The sequence below is a fragment of the Etheostoma spectabile genome, chromosome 1 (assembly GCF_008692095.1).
Source record: "Etheostoma spectabile isolate EspeVRDwgs_2016 chromosome 1, UIUC_Espe_1.0, whole genome shotgun sequence".
NCBI classification, from domain to species: Eukaryota; Metazoa; Chordata; class Actinopteri; order Perciformes; family Percidae; genus Etheostoma; species Etheostoma spectabile.
Window position 1 is genome coordinate 17,104,499 of NC_045733.1, and position 16,168 is coordinate 17,120,666.

Below are 16,168 nucleotides of genomic sequence, written 5' to 3' on the forward strand. Positions count from 1 at the left end.
CTGTACTTTGTTACTTTTACTTGAGTAAAGAAGTTTAATCAGTACTTCCATTTTTGCCAGAGTATTTTTTAACAAAAGTATCTGTACTTCTACTTAAGTACGGAAAGTGAGTACTTTTGCCATCTCTGCCGATGAGTACTACTCAGTGAGCTGTTGCAGAAACAAGCCTGAAGCAATAAAGCAAAAGCTGTCAGAATATGTAGTTCAGTAAACATTACAAAATTATTAAATATTTGGACTTTCTATCTTGAAATATTAGGACTTTTTATCTTGAAATATTAGGACTTTCTATTTTGAATTATGACTTTTTATCTTGAAATATTAGGACTTTTATCTTGAAATATTAAGACTTTTTATCTTGAAATATTAGGATTTTTTTATCTTGAAATATAAAGGACTTTTAATTTTAAAATATTAGGACTTTCTATCTTGAAATTGAACGACTTTCTATCTTTAAATATTGGGACTTTTTATCTTGAAACATTCCCCTCTGAGGTGGAGTGGAGGTTGAAGTAGCAGCAGGGGTGAGTCTAGGATCAGACCTTTGGGGGGGGGGCTCAGCCCCTAATGAGAACAGCTCTAGGTCTAGTGTCCCCGTTTTAAGTTTTACAAAAATAAAAACATGAGATGTTTTTAGAGGTATATACGCTTCTGAGCTGAAAATGTCCCCGGATTTTGTCTGAGAAATCTGGTCACCTTTGTCTAAATGACTGCTATGGCTGCCTTCCTGGCAATGTGGCCATGAAGGAATAGTTACATACTACAAAAGAAAAAGAAAAAAAGGAGAAAATCTAAATACCTGTAGATCTAAGCCATATTAAAGGAGACATATCATGCTCATAATCAGGTTCATACTTGTATTTTGGGTTTCTACTGGAACGTGCTTTAATGTTCAAAAACACATTATTTTTCTATTAAAAATACAGTAGCACAAGTAAAAATCTGCCATTAAGTCAGTAACTGACTCACTAATGTCAGTTACATAACAACATCTATCCATCTTAAGTTTGCTAACATAAGCTAGCAAAAGGTACAGGTCATATTAGACCGAGCAGACTATATGGCCATACATGTCAATAACAGGATAAATAATACAATATAGTGTAGCAATAGTATTAGTAGACATGAGTCATTAACTTACCAAGCTGACCCAGTACAGTTAACACAGCAATATAGCTAACTTTAGATTTTAAAGTTTGCTAACATTAGCTAACATTAGCCACCATAAGCTACTGGTCATTCCAGACCAAGTAAGACTGGAAAAGTAAAACCCCTGACTGTTTTGAGTTAACCCAAGGTGTGTTTTTATTGCTTTTTAATTTAAGTTTTCATTTTTTGAAGGGAGATTGTGGTATTTCTGGTTTATAAAGTTAGATAGTATTGATTTAATGGCTCAAATTGTTTGACAGTGTTATCATTTAGCTAATAGATGATAAAGTCAACAAGCTTAAGCCTTTCACCCTGAACCTCTCTTTAAAGCTAAGACTCGTAAACTCCCACAGTACATCTCCACCCAGTCCTAACTTTCCAAGACACACGCAAAGGCACAAAATTGCTCAAGTGTACATAGAAATAATCACACCCTGCCCACTGAGTCTCAGTGTTGAATAAAAAGAGAAATAACTCTTGCGGGAGCTTCATCAACAGCTGGATCAGATCTGGACTAGAAAGCACCACTTACTCATTAACACACCACACGCAAGAAGATTCAGTCTACACATACCAACGTGGTCGCATAAGACATTTCAACAACAACCAATTTCTTATGCATTTTTGGTCTAATATTGGAATTGGATATAATTCAAAAAGAGTAGCAGGTTTTGTTCAGTTGTCTATAACATGCCTTGTTATTCTGGGGCTGAAATTCCAAACCTGTGAATCAGAACAGGTTGCTTTAATGCAACCCTAGCTTTCTCAAAACAATGAAAATACTGTATGGACATTTTAATGGGATTAGACTGAGCAAGTGTGAGTGAGTAAGTAAGTGAGTGAGTGAGTGAGTGAGTGAGTGAGTGAGTGAGTGAGTGAATCATACTTCAGACAGACCTGCTTATTTGCACCTGAAGGTAGACATGCTGCTGTGGACGGTGTGTTTGACTCATTTTGATCACTGGGACCAGGCCAGATAAGATAGAGTGACCAGACGTCCCCGGTTTTGGTGACCTGTCCCTGCTGGATCTGTCCCCGGAAATGTCCCCGGTTTTCACTGTGACTGACATACCCGAAATTGGAATGAAAGAAAGAAAACACTGACCAAACGGAGGCGATCGAGTAGCGCTGCTCAGAGCTCAGAGATGTTTTAGAATACCGTATTTTTCTATTTTATGCTAAAATTACTAATTATTTATATGGAGTCTGGTGGGTTTAGCGAACGCAATTTTGCGGACTTTTATGTTTTAAAAAAGGATCTTAATCTTTAACAGAAAGGTCAACCTCCTTAGAAATCCTTTCCATAATGCTGTCTGTTGGGGGAAACAGCTTTCACAGTTTTACAAAACTAAAAACATGACATGTTTTGGAGATACATCCACTTCTGAGCTGAAAATGTCCCCGGATTTTGTCTGAGAAATCTGGTCACCTTAAGATAAGATCACTACCCAAACTCTCAACTAACCTTCAATTCCAAACTTTAAAGTGGCCATATAAATAAATTAACTTTGGCTAGACAAGGAGTGAGTCTAAACTAGCAAATGGGCTCTACTACCCAGATGGACTTAGTATTTATGTGTTCTGGAGTCCTTTCAGGTGATTTCGTGCCACAAAACTCTTCCAACCATCACAAAATGTTTAACTGACCTTAATGAAAGAGCAACAAAGGAATAAACAAAAGTGCAATGTGATGCATACATCTGACAAGAAGGTAGTGATCTCACTGCACCTGCTGCTAGTGCATGTGAATGCGTGTTTGGGAGCGTGGCTCTTGTCAGGTCAGACAGGAGCTCTTGAATGAGGGTGAGTAATGTTAGAGCTACTTCTGGTTAGCCAGACATTCTCCTTGCATCCTCTCATTTCTCACCTCTCTCTTAGACTTGCTTTCATTCCTGTAGTTCACACAAACACACACACACACACACACACACACACACACGCGCCATCTTTTCACTCCCATCCACGTTCTACCACTGACGGGATGTTTTGTTGGGTAGGAATGCTCAATGTGTGTGTTTGTTTTGCTCACCTGTGCAGCCCGTGGTTCCCTTGCGGACAGAGTATCCCAGGTCACAGTGACAAATGAAGGACCCCTTTGTGTTCTCACAGTTCCCACTCAGACAGATGTTTGGATTCAGCTCACACTCATCCACATCTTAACAGGGAGATAAAAGAAGAGTAGAGAAAGAAGAGAAAGAGAAAGAATGTTAATTTGTTAAACACAACTACTATAAAAAAAAAAAGCTCATGACAATGAATGAAACTGAATTAGGTTTTGGTGCTTCGGCCTGCCAAACAGGTTTTGATGAGCTGCGATATACTGTATGTACATGAGTCACAAAATAATTACATCACAAACTATATTAAGGCTTTAAAATGTATTGGCTTTTCATAAATACAGCAATAAGAGTATGTGTTTGTGCAGACCTATTTAAAAGTCCTTACATCATTGATTTTTGAGGTTTTTGTTTTTTCCTCTCAGTGGAACCAGACGTCTAAATGTCACGCATTCCTCCCTGCTCAACCAAACTAACACAATGTTCACTGTCTTGTAAATCAACAACACACACACACACACACACACACACACACACACAAAGACTCATAGATCTGAGTCATTACGTCGTATTCTCATGACTCATATCTTGGATAACCTTTAGGTGATCATTACATTGTTTCAGTAAATCTCTGAGAACCCCCTGGATTTAACAAGCACCGAACTGCGGAAGGTTTGGCTTCTGCAGTGTTTTTTATTTTTGGCATTACCCAGGCAGGTCTTCATATCTTCAGATGACATGAAACCATCAAAGCACAGACACTGGTACGTCCCTGGGGTGTTGGTACACTGGCCTCCATCACAGATGTCTGGGCTCTCTTCACACTCATCAATATCTGGAGATTGAAGAAAGAGAGTTAAATCAAAAATGAAATGAGAGCAGACAAAGTGTAGAGGACAAGAAAAACTCTTCTTAAAACTAGTATTTCAGACTAGAATGTTGAAATATTTTTTACTCTACAGTTTTATAAAAGAACACATCAAGATTACATCATAAACAATGCTACTTCAGGGGCATTGTTTTCTTTCCTAAACAGGGCAGAATACAGGACAATACAGCACATTTACAAGTACATTTACTTTGTCACACCTACGTACGGAAGGTCAATTCAGGACACAGCTTGTGCACTATGCGGAGCAATAAAGTAATTTTTAGCTCTTCTTTTGCACAAGCTGAAATTACCTTTGTACTGACTTGTATGTATATATACATATATATATATATCTGGGGAAAAAAAAGAAAAAGAAAAAAAGAAATTCCCTCTTTTTCTCTGCCAACCAATGTATACTTGCTTTGAAGACATGCCAGTGAAATCACAGCGGTGGCACTCCATAAACTAGGTTTCCTGATTTTCTGCTTTGTACCTGCTCTTAAATCAGTTCTCTCTAAACACGACCTTTAAATTACTTCTGTACTCAAATGTGCAATCTTTAGAAAATGTTCTGACATGTATAACCTATAATTGAAAGTTTTTTGTAGTTACCACATCTTGACAAATGCAGCAAAAGTACATTTAAAATTTAAGAACTGCCAACTGTCTAACTCAATAACAGAGACGGGATAAAAGATGAACTATAACAGATACAGAGCTTCTTACCAGTGCAGCTTCTCAGATCCGGCATCAGGGCATATCCGAGGTGGCAGCTGCACTCATAGCTGCCCTCTGAGTTGGTGCAGAAAGTCTGACAGCCACCATTCTCAATGGTGCACTCATCAATGTCTAAGAGGCAGAAAAACAAAGACACATACCGCTGACATTTAACATTCAGATTGCCTTGATGAAAACAAAAGGAACATCTTTGAGAAGAAATAGTCAATAATATATTTAATACACACCAACACACTCCAGTCTGTTCTCTGTAGATTTGTATCCCGTGTTGCAGGAACATTGGTAGCGGCCGATCATATTGACACATTGGCCGTTCCTGCATAGCCTGTCACTCAAGTTACATTCATTGATATCTGTGAGGGAACAAAGCAATAATCAAATTCTTACACATCATTTATATTTTTTTAAATGACTAAGGATAACCTACACGGTTAAAAGGTATCAGCAGCAAGTTTTCATGATGATATAAATCCTTAAAAATGAATCACTTGCCCTTAAAAGTGCCATTGAGTAAACACCTATGGGTGTCACTACCAATTATTTTCATAATCACTTAATCTAATGGTTATCTGTTGATTATTTTATTAATTAATCATGTGGTCCATAATATGAAAAAAACACAAACAAAATGTTCAAATTCCTTGTTTTGTCTAATCAACTGTCCTCAAACTCAATGATATTCAGTTTAACACCCCAGAAGTCTACCCTGGAATTCCAGAGTTCTCGCAAGAGCACAATTTGAATTTGCTCAGCAACTCACTCTGGCATCGATTAATGCTCTTGATTAACTATACCCTTGTAGCCAAAGGCACCAATCACATCAATGTATCTGATGTAGGCGGGCCAGAGGCGAGCTAAACGAAAGTTTAATTTACCAGTTAGCTCCGCTGGTAGCTAAGCGTATGGGGCTCTGGGTGTTTGTTGTGATTGGTTGTAGTGTTATCCAATTGCGTGCAGTGAGATTTTCCAATGCAAGCTTGGTGCCGCCCCTCGAGATGGGCGACTTTCATTACTCGATTCCCAACCCTTAATCTTTCGTATTTGGGTCTGGATTTCCAGGCTAACAGAAGACTAGAAAAAACAGCAACTGTACACATTTGAAAAATGGGAACCTGTCATTTTTAGCATTTTCTTATGAATTGATTATCAGAAGTTACCTTTTAAGTTTTTGTCTACAGTAAGCAGTGTTTAAGTAAAAATTGTGACGGATGTTTAATGGATTCAGGAATCTGACATCAATAAGCCCATTGTATCACACCTATCTGTATGAAATTTGATATAATTATCATTATCATCATCTTAACGCTTCAACTTGTTACTTCACCTGTGACAATGAAGACCATTGTCTCAGAAGGAATGAGGTGGGCAGTTTTAAGTAATGCTTTCATAGTTTTTATTACTTTGGGTGGAAATAAAGAAAATAAATGTGCTTGAAGGGCAGTAGTTCAGCATTAGGTCATGGATTAAAGCCTTTACACACTGCATTAGGTCATCAGAATGACTCCCAGTGAATAATGCATAATTAGCTAAAAGCTGTCAACTGAACATAGGAGTTAAGAAATGTCAGGCGCTTCTCTTGTTCTTGTAGAAAGAGTGTGCTGTCACTACTTCTTCAGTCAACTAGGTGCTCAAGTAATCCAAATGTGGAGAAAAAAACATTAACTGACTCACTGGAAGAGTCTGCTTGTTATTAAGCCAACATTTCTCCATTGAGGCTTGGGAAACTGCTTATTTATACACAACAATATGGCAATATGGATCTTTGTCAATTATCCAATGAGAGCTGGACACATAACAGGCCAGCCTCCAAAGGAAGAAGTTTCAGAATAAAAGTACAAAACAAAATGTTACATTAAGAGTAAAAGTTGTACAAAACATACAATCAAATAGATTAGGATAGGACCTGAATAAATATTTAACAGCACAGAAAAAAAGCTGTTGTTTGCAACTGAAGTATAGAATCTCTTTAATACTGTGGGATTTTCTCTCGTCTTCACCATGTTGAGATCTAGAGACCTTTCTTGGTGCACACATCAACATACATGCAGACACATACACACACACACACACACACACACACACACACACTGGTCTAGAGTTCATATTAGCCCATCTATCAGAGAATATATACTCCACACATACACAGACCTGACACACTCCCACTCCACAAAGAGCCCCAGTGAGGCCACACACATGGAGGCAGAAACACAGGGCAGATGGAGGGGGACGATCCAAAGCTCTCTTGCCATTCAAACTGTCTGCTCAGTGACATAATTTGGACTACCGATCTTCTTATCATCCTTTTTGTCTTTCCTTCATCCCTTAGGAAAATAGAATAGAAGCAGCATTCTGCCACACCGATTTTTCAAAGAAAGGAGAAAAGCAAAGTTTGGAGAGGCAGAGTTTGCTCGAATCTCCTTTCTAGTGACCTCACCACTCACCTAGACAGGCCGACCCATCCGGCGCAATCTCGTGTCCCTCGGGGCACACACACTGAAAGCTGCCCTCTGTGTTTACACAATCACCTCCACGACACAGCAGAGGGTTCCTCTCACACTCATCGATGTCTGGGGAAGAACACACACAGTACACACACAGACACAAGTAGAGATATACAGTAAGTGTTAGAGTTCAGTCTCTGCAAATATTTATTTTGCCTGTCATCAATTTCCAACGAAGCCCACAGGATTGATAAGTACATTTCTATTCAATTCTGACCGGCAAAATAGTGAGTAGCCAATTTTAAAGAGGTAGTGGGACAGGAAGTACTTGATTGCTGATTGTGTGTTCCTCACATGCAGTTCAAGTATGTCATAAAGAACAATTATCTTTAGGACTTTATGGAGCAGTTTTGTGAAGTGATTGGGCTGCACAGACTAGAACCCTTTCAACACCCCACAGGGGTTTGAATAAAGTCAATTCTTCTTTCCTCTCTCTCACACAGACAGTATATGCAGTATATACAAATATAGAAATTTAGATTACAACAGCCCCCTGAACAGTGTGTTCCAGGTCTGGCATGTTAGCCTAAGTGCCTCATCCAGAGTTTATGGCCCAGAAGTGAGTGTGGAGCAGATTGCTGGGTTGGGAATACTGAAGGACTGGGGTTGTGTGGCAGGTCTTCCCTATACTTGAAGCCCTTTATAGGTTGGCAACTCGCTCTGTTCTTGGATGCTGCCACTTCAACAGGGTGTGTAAAAGAGTTGTTGAGGAGATCAAGTTTCTCACTCATGTCATCACAGACTAAATTATCTCATTTGAAAGAGTGTTGTGGCCGCATGTAACTGTACCAAACCATCTCAAGCTGAAGATGTGATTTAATGTGTTTTTAGTGTCTGCAAGTGTTGGTGTGTGAGAATTCGTCACTCACCCATGCAGTTTTTCATCATCATGAAGCCACTCTCATAACCTTCAAAGCACTCGCATTCAAAATCTCCGGCTGTGTTGATACACCTGCCCTGTCCACACAGGTCTGGAGAAATGTGGCACTCGTCGATGTCTACAGGACAGGAATGCGACAAAACTTAGCAAGGTAGAAATTCTCTTTAAACCCTTAAGAGAGCTCCCTGCTTTTGTTATGAATATAAAGAGATACAAATCACAGAAACATGATAAAAACATTAGCTTTCTGTAGAGAGAACTCAGTAACAAAGGGATTTAACACAGAATTGAGGCACTGATAAGATCCGTAGCAAAAAGCAAAGAAGCTATAATACAAAATGTAAATATAAGTCAAACAACACAGACAAGCACAGAAAAGGTTACTAAATTAAAGAAAGGCTATAACATAAGATTAAGAGGTAAAGTGGATGATTAAGGCAAGCAGATTCTTCCACAATCTAAAAATAAGGTCTGATCCCTTTTAAATTGAATTCACATTTTGAAACACTTAACTCAAAGGCTTTGGGCTGGGATCTCACTTGTATGGGGTAAGATATCATTTACTTACTAAGAGCCTATACATTATTTCAGAATAAAGCCATGGCACTGGCATTTAAACCTAAAATGATGTGTGCACAAATCAACAAAGGCAGTAATGTAGCTAAACAGACTACAGGCACCAGCCCCAACAAGTCCAAAGCAGCCAGACTCCCATTAGATTGAATGAGCTGAATGTAGGCAATGGCTTTACGCCACTTTAAAGTAATTAGAGTTGGCAGAGGGATTAAGAACGGGGGACAGATGAAGAATGGCTAGACTTGTAAAGAAGATATAATGGTGCTGAGATGAAAAAATAGCAGCTACATGCATGTCAGCCCTGACATTATAGCCAACATGTGAACACGTTGTTCAAGTAAACACTGTGCAGTTGATGAACTGTTATGTATAGTACTCACCAGTAAGCGACTAATGATGATTAATTATCAATTCAGCGCATCAGTATTTTTCAATTGATCAATTTGTTGTTTAGTCTATAAAATGTGGGAAAATAGTAAATGATGCTCTTCACAATGTTTAGAGTCATAGGTGGCGTAATTGCCCAAAATCCAAAGATATTAAATGTACAATAATTAAAAAAAATAACTTACATTTAAGAAGCTGGAACCCGCAGATGTTTGACATTTTTGATAAATTACTTAAAAGATGAATCAATTATCAAATTGCTGTTGATTCATTTCTTTGTAGACTAATTTACGTAAATTAGTGGGCGAATTGCTTCAGTACTACTCACCAGTGCAATTCCTCTCATCAGAGTCCAGAGCATAGCCGTTATCACAGCGACAACGGAAGCTGCCGATGGTGTTTCTACACCTTCCATTTGAGCACAGGGTGTTTATCATCCTGCATTCATTTATATCTAAGGTAGGAAACAGAGGGTAAAAGACAGATGAGAAACTATTCGTGAAACAACACATATAGCCTATGCAGTCTATGGCTATGTACAGTACCTTTGAGGAAAGGTCTGCCGTTGATGAAGTCACCCCTATGTGAGAAGCCTGGGCCTCGAGGACAGAGCTGGGCATATTCTGGAGTGCCCTTCTCCGGACATTCGTCACATTCCGGGCCCCAGGCTACACCCACTGAGCAGCAGCAGGCATCCACACGCTGCTTCCCTGAGATGGGAGTCCCACATCGCTCATCCTCATGGGTGAGGTAACACTGCTCCATACGCAGGTCTGAAAGTCACACATGTTACATGCATTTGATATAAGAATATCAAGTGGTATCAATTATACATTTAAAATAGCACATTTAGAGAGGAGGGTGACTTCAATACCACTATACTGTACGTGGAAACACATATACATAGTACCCACCAATGCACGTCCTGCCACTGACATCAACAGTCATTCCGGGAGGGCACTGGCAGAAAAAGGAACCCGGTGTGTTGATGCACTTGCCATTGATACACACTCCGGGAAACACTTGACACTCATCCACATCTGACAGTCAACAGAGAAATACAGCAACATCAACAACTGGTCCAGTGTTTCCGTTGAATGAAATGCAAGTGAATTTCTGCGTCTACATGGCATCAAAGCAGACCTTACCTTCACAGACATTTCCTTTGATTCTAGCAAAGCCTTTACCGCAAATTGGATCTGAAACAAGGAGGGCACACAATACAATGTCAGTTAATGCAGGTATATGGTTTAACAAAAATATGCAAAATGGTGCATATTGATCATCTCACCTTTTTCACATTTTGCACATGGGCTGTTCCAGGCTTCTCCCAGTGTGGCACAGCATTGGGACTTCAGCGTAGCCCCATTGATGTTGACCTCACAACGATTATTTACTATCTTCAGCCAGCAGGTGCTCTTAGTAGTCTCTGTTTTAATGAAACAAACCTTGAGTTACTCTACATTCTGTTCTATAGAGTTAAATAGCAAGTGCGTCAACATGCATTGGGCTGGCACTTATACAATATACATATTCATATGTATATCAACACATACATTTGATGCCAAAATTCTGTATTTAATTAGTAAATCTTACATTTGATTTATCATCATAGCTGTCCTAAAATAAAGACTGCTGAGAGCGCTGATTGGCTTATTAGTGGTCAGCTTGTCCGGGTCAGAGAAACCAGTTTCTCCAGGCATCACTAGGCGCTGTGTTCCAGTTTTTGGATGTCACGGGGACAGTGCTGGCACAGCATTTGACCCAGATCTTCTCACATTGTTTAATTTAGTTATTCAATGAGCTGCTGCAATTTAAATCAAACTTGAGGCACACAGTTTGTTTGTGTGAATTTGAAAATGCTCCTTTTTAAAGTATACTAAACAATTAAATTAAATAGAAGTAGGTTTGGATAAATCAAGTGTGGGTTTCTTTGATATATATATTTTTTTTTTATGTTGAATAAAAAACATTTTGTCAATTAAAGTACTGTTTTCTGGAATAATTTTAAATTCAAACCACACATTGCTCACTTACCTATACACTCAAGCCCAGTGCTATCCAGCGAACTGCCGATGGAACACAGACACACAAAGGACCCTTGGCTGTTTCTACAATCTCCATTAACACAGGGGCTAGACTGACACTCATCCACATCTGTGAGAGACAAAAAACAAACAACAGATTCGTTTTTTTCTCCCGTCATTTCTTATCAATCTAAAAAATAGCAGACATAGTACATGCTTTGATGAAGTGACATTGTACTGTACAACAGAATCAATCTGATTGAATGAATGAGCCTCTGACCCTCGCAGACGTCTGTCTCAGGATCAAACAGATATCCTGTGGGACACTGACAGGTGAAACTGCCTGGTGTGTTTCTGCACAGACCGTTTTCACACAGGAGCCTGTTCATCAGACACTCATCAATATCTGAGGAGAAACACATACAGATAGAGACAAGATGACTTTCCTCACGCTGGCTGTACACATACAGTACATACTTTGAAAATATAATTTTCAGAGAGGACGGGGACAATAAAGGGAAGTTAACCTACCGACACAGTTTTTGCCCGTCAGGTCTATCTCAAAGCCTTCATTGCAGGTGCATTTGTATGTCCTCATCATATTCTCACACACCCCATTCTGGCAGATGTCAGGGACGAGGGCGCACTCGTTAATATCTGCGAAAGCAAAGAATAACCCGTTTAACGTCACAGTAGGAAAAAAACGCATTTAATTTCTGCTTGGTTTCTGCAAGCTCTTTGTTTTAAAATCAATGAAACACACACAATGAGCTTGCGTTTGTTACCTCTTGCATCGCCGCTTATGCCAGGGCCACTGGGGCACAGAGCCTGGTACTCCGCTGCAACATCACACACAGACAGGGTGATAAAAAGCAGAAATAAGAGTGAATATCACATTTGCCAACATTTTTAATACCACGGCATTGTCAATCTCTTGTCAAATGCATGTAAGCATTTCCTTAATTTGGTACAGCTCTAGCATCTTTGATATATGACCTTTAATTGGCAGGACTAATGAGAAGTGACTGGATAGTGTTCGTGTGTGTGTGTGTGTGTGTGTGTGTGTGTGTGTGTGTGTGTGTGTGTGTGTGTGTGTGTGTGTGTGTGTGCATGTGCGTGCGTGTGCATGTGCGTGTGTGCTCTGCTGTCTGGGCTGTCTTGGGGTTTATTCCCATTCCATATAAAATTATTTATTAACTTATTAACTTGATTGTATAAATTGTCAGGCATTTGGATTGGCAACATGCATAACACATGAAATAGTTTTGGGGATTGCCCCCATTTTTATGGCGGATATTTTCCCCCAGAGGGAGAGATTAAGCCCTTTCCATCTTTCAAACAAATGTTTAACTTTGTTCAAAACCATGGATGTATTAGACTTTGACAGGTGTGTTTTGAATTAAACACAAGCTCTGTGTGTCTGTGTGTCAGGCGGAACGAGGTGGTTTCATATTTTTAAAGGGTGGAGTGATTTGAATATCCGTACCAGAGCTTTGTGGTGGGCAGGGTCGGCAGGGCTCTCCGTAGGCGAACTCAGTGCTGGCGCAGCAGCACTCCGACTTGGTCACAGCTCCAGATAAAGGCCTAACACACTGCCCTCGCTTGTAGCCGCCATAACACGAACTGCGCATATGTGTATCTGTTTCAGATAACACAAAACAAGAGTGTGTGAGAAAAAGAGATGAGGCAAAGGAACTGGAAAGAGGCTAAAGACAGAGCGAAGGAGAGAGAAATTGCGGTGAGCGTCCATGGCTCCAATAAGCAGCAACACTGGCAAAACAAAGGGTTGTTCTCGCTTCATAATATCCAGGGATTTCAGGCATTCTCCTGCGCTGATATCATCCTGACGAAAAACTTACCCAAACCGAACAACAGCATTTCAAAAGTTTCCACACAATGCACAAAGAAACATCATTTGGGAGTATATAGGAATGTTGAAAATAAAGTCATAAACAGATCTGCTCTCCTAGTGCTAGTCCAGGGGATTGGAATACAAGGAGGCAGGACAACATTTAACATGCATATTACAGGTTTTTTTTCGATTGCAATGGGCACAACTGGACATGTGCAAGACTCTAACTACAGTCTGCACAGCAGCAGTTTGTGTGGACCAAACTCAGTTTTGTTTTTCATTGCTTGAACACAGTTTTTAACCCCAATGTGCACAACACTGTAGATTTACAGCATTCAGTTCAAATGCTAACACTCTGCTGTCAACACTGTTAACCTCCCATTCAAAACAGAATGGATTTCAGCCTGGTGCCTAGCAAACACTGCTGATTGTAATTTTAGCTGAAAGCCTAAGCAGGTGTCTTGTTTTAGACTAGTTATTGAACATATATGTTTTTTTCGTATACAAACACCAAATAAGAATTACAAACAATTATACACTGTACCATTTGAGAGAAACAGGTAAAAGAGCAAAGATTCCAATATGTCCAGGTAAGATGTCTGAGGTTACATATACAGCTATAAAAAACAAAATGTGAAAAACACTACCTTAACTAAAGTAAAACTGCGTTCTTACTGTTTTTCAGAAAGTAATGGAGGTGAAAGCAATGAAAACACCACATTCATTAGTGTTTAGAGACGATGCAGACATCCCAGACATCATGTGATGAAGAAAACTTGCTGCATGATGCTGGAGAGAAGCAGGATTAGTCACGCTATTCTTTGTTACTGTAACTACGTGAAAATTGGTGTATTAAATCAAATCTATATATTTTCTTTAAAGAAACTATTGAGTACAGTGAAGTCACTCAAAGTGTACAAACTGTAAAGATGAAAAGTTAGTATTTTCTGCATTGGTGTTTGACGCTAGTGTTTTGGCTGTCAGTGTGTTCTGAGTGACAGTGTGTGTTGTCTCAGTGAGGATTGTTCATAGTGTTCGAGGCACTGAGGCGATTTTGAGACGTGGCGAGAGTTGTGTTGCTTGGAATGAGTTTTGCATTTGATGTGAACTGTTTAGCTCAGGTGATTGTTGGTAGTGCAGACTAAAGTTTGAGTTTGGCACATGAAGCTCCAGTTTGGACCACTGTTGTTTAGCAATTGAAAAAAACCTGTAATGATAGCGAGCATGTGTTTGCAACAGGTTAACAGGATGATCTGTTAGTGAAGTGTATTACCACGTGATTATTCTCTGCTTTGTCACATTTGGTTTTGCTTGTAATCACTTGACTGGAAAATATTTGTGTTGTGGTTATCCTGGTTAAAATGGGTAGAAAGTTGTACTAGTATGCTCCCTCTGAGCCTTCAGTTGCTTAGAAAAAGGGGGAACAACATTTTGACAAAAGCATTATCCAATCACCAATGTAAGAATTCACTAAAAACATAAGCATATGTGCTGGTATTTAACCACTGGAAGCAACAATTATTTCACAAAGTAATCAATAAACTTCTTCAACAGGCATTGCAAAAAACATAAAACTAAAAATGTTCATTTTCATCTTCTCTATGCAGCAATTGAGAACTTTCAGAGAAGTGTTGCCAAACTAAAAGAGGTGGATACATGCCGGACACAAAAAAAAAGTTGTTTGTGTTGCCTATGAGATGATTGTTTGTCATGGAATCCAAAAAGAACACATGAACCATTTCAGGGAACAAAATGTTTACTCACCAACACAGACCCGTCCATCCAGGCCCACTGCCATCCCAGCCATGCACTCACAGCGGAAGGATCCCTCCGTGTTGACGCAGTGGCCGTTCATACACATGCCTGGAGTCTCACACTCATCAATGTCTAGAAACATAAACAGCAAAAGAATTTCTTCACAAACTTTTTTTGAAACAAAATGAATGGTAGGAGGCTCCAGCAGGAAATAAACAAATTTCCTGCCTAAGCAGTAGTTATTAAAGTCCTAAGGAGCTTGATTCATTACAACAAATGCAGCCAAAACTGCTGCATAGTCTCGGTTTCACGACCTACAATTAAGAAAACGTTCTTTTACTTCCCCTTGATCCTATCAGCATATTTCAATAATTATCATAATAAGTGTAAACAATGATATAGCATGCACGTGTAAGAGTGTGTGTGTGTGTGTGTGTGTGTGTGTGTGTGTGTGTGTGTGTGTGTGTGTGTGTGTGTGTGCTCTGTCTGTGTGTGTTGGGGAACAGACAGACTGCAGATAGACATGATGAGGCCCCAGGGCCCCTTTAGACTACACACTTGATTAATGATATGCATACATCAGCACACTTCCTCCACACCCTACTCTCCTATTTATTTATTCTGCTATGACTTAACCAGGTCAGTGTCTCTGAGATCAAACGTCTGTATCTAAAGCCACATGGCTGCGAAAGACTCTTCTTTTCAGGGTCTTTGTTGCATTCATGGTAGCTATTTTAAACATTACATTGAATTTAAGGGGTGGATCAATTGTGACTCACAAGTTTGCGTCTCCTAATCAAACCAGTGCTAATTGTGGCATGTTTTGTCGATCTCAGGAAAAGGCCAAATTCTTTTTTTTTTTTTTGTTGCATTGAACAAGTTAGGTAAGGCTGTCTGCAAGAATCTTAAAACAGGTGGGCCCCAACTATCCAACTATGTCCAGCTGGCTTTCCCAGGATACTGAGGGAGTTTTCCAAGGCTTTTAGAGGGGATTTTTGGCTTGTTTGCTAAGAACCACTAGAGAGGTAGCTGAAAATGATCTGTGGGCTTGCTGACAAACATACCTACACACATGCGTCCACTGGAGTCAAGCAGGAAACCAGATTTACAGATGCATTTGAAGCTGCCATCTTCATTGATACACAGTCCATTGAGGCACATGTTCCTGATCAGACACTCGTCCTGGTCTGTGGATCGAAAGAAACAAATTCATAGCTTGATATCAATGTATTTAGAAAATATGTACTGTGGTGGTTAAAGGTACACTACCAGTCAATAGTTTAGGGTCACTTATACATTTCCATACCACTCCATTATAGACAGAATACCAGCTGATCTTGGTGGGTGGTTGATCTTTAATGCAATATCTACATTG

The 16,168-nt window shown here is 39.5% G+C and overlaps 1 protein-coding gene across 3 annotated transcripts in view; it reads right to left on the reverse strand.

The window, feature by feature from the left end:
- The window catches only part of fbn1 (fibrillin 1), a 71,781-nt gene that overhangs the window by 33,923 nt on the left and 21,690 nt on the right, over positions 1-16,168 (reverse strand). For 2 of the 3 annotated variants that reach the window (XM_032535210.1, XM_032535280.1), the window contains 18 exons: positions 15,858-15,980; positions 14,803-14,925; positions 12,673-12,825; positions 11,972-12,025; positions 11,718-11,843; positions 11,467-11,592; positions 11,197-11,316; positions 10,451-10,588; positions 10,308-10,358; positions 10,074-10,199; positions 9,705-9,932; positions 9,488-9,613; positions 8,186-8,314; positions 7,257-7,382; positions 5,043-5,168; positions 4,804-4,926; positions 3,916-4,041; positions 3,179-3,304 (listed from right to left, as the gene is read on the reverse strand). In XM_032535210.1, the coding sequence (XP_032391101.1) occupies positions 3,179-3,304; positions 3,916-4,041; positions 4,804-4,926; positions 5,043-5,168; positions 7,257-7,382; positions 8,186-8,314; positions 9,488-9,613; positions 9,705-9,932; positions 10,074-10,199; positions 10,308-10,358; positions 10,451-10,588; positions 11,197-11,316; positions 11,467-11,592; positions 11,718-11,843; positions 11,972-12,025; positions 12,673-12,825; positions 14,803-14,925; positions 15,858-15,980 (2,250 nt within the window). The remainder of the gene's footprint in view (positions 1-3,178; positions 3,305-3,915; positions 4,042-4,803; positions 4,927-5,042; positions 5,169-7,256; positions 7,383-8,185; positions 8,315-9,487; positions 9,614-9,704; positions 9,933-10,073; positions 10,200-10,307; positions 10,359-10,450; positions 10,589-11,196; positions 11,317-11,466; positions 11,593-11,717; positions 11,844-11,971; positions 12,026-12,672; positions 12,826-14,802; positions 14,926-15,857; positions 15,981-16,168) is intronic. The other variant, XM_032535342.1, reaches the window with a different exon arrangement.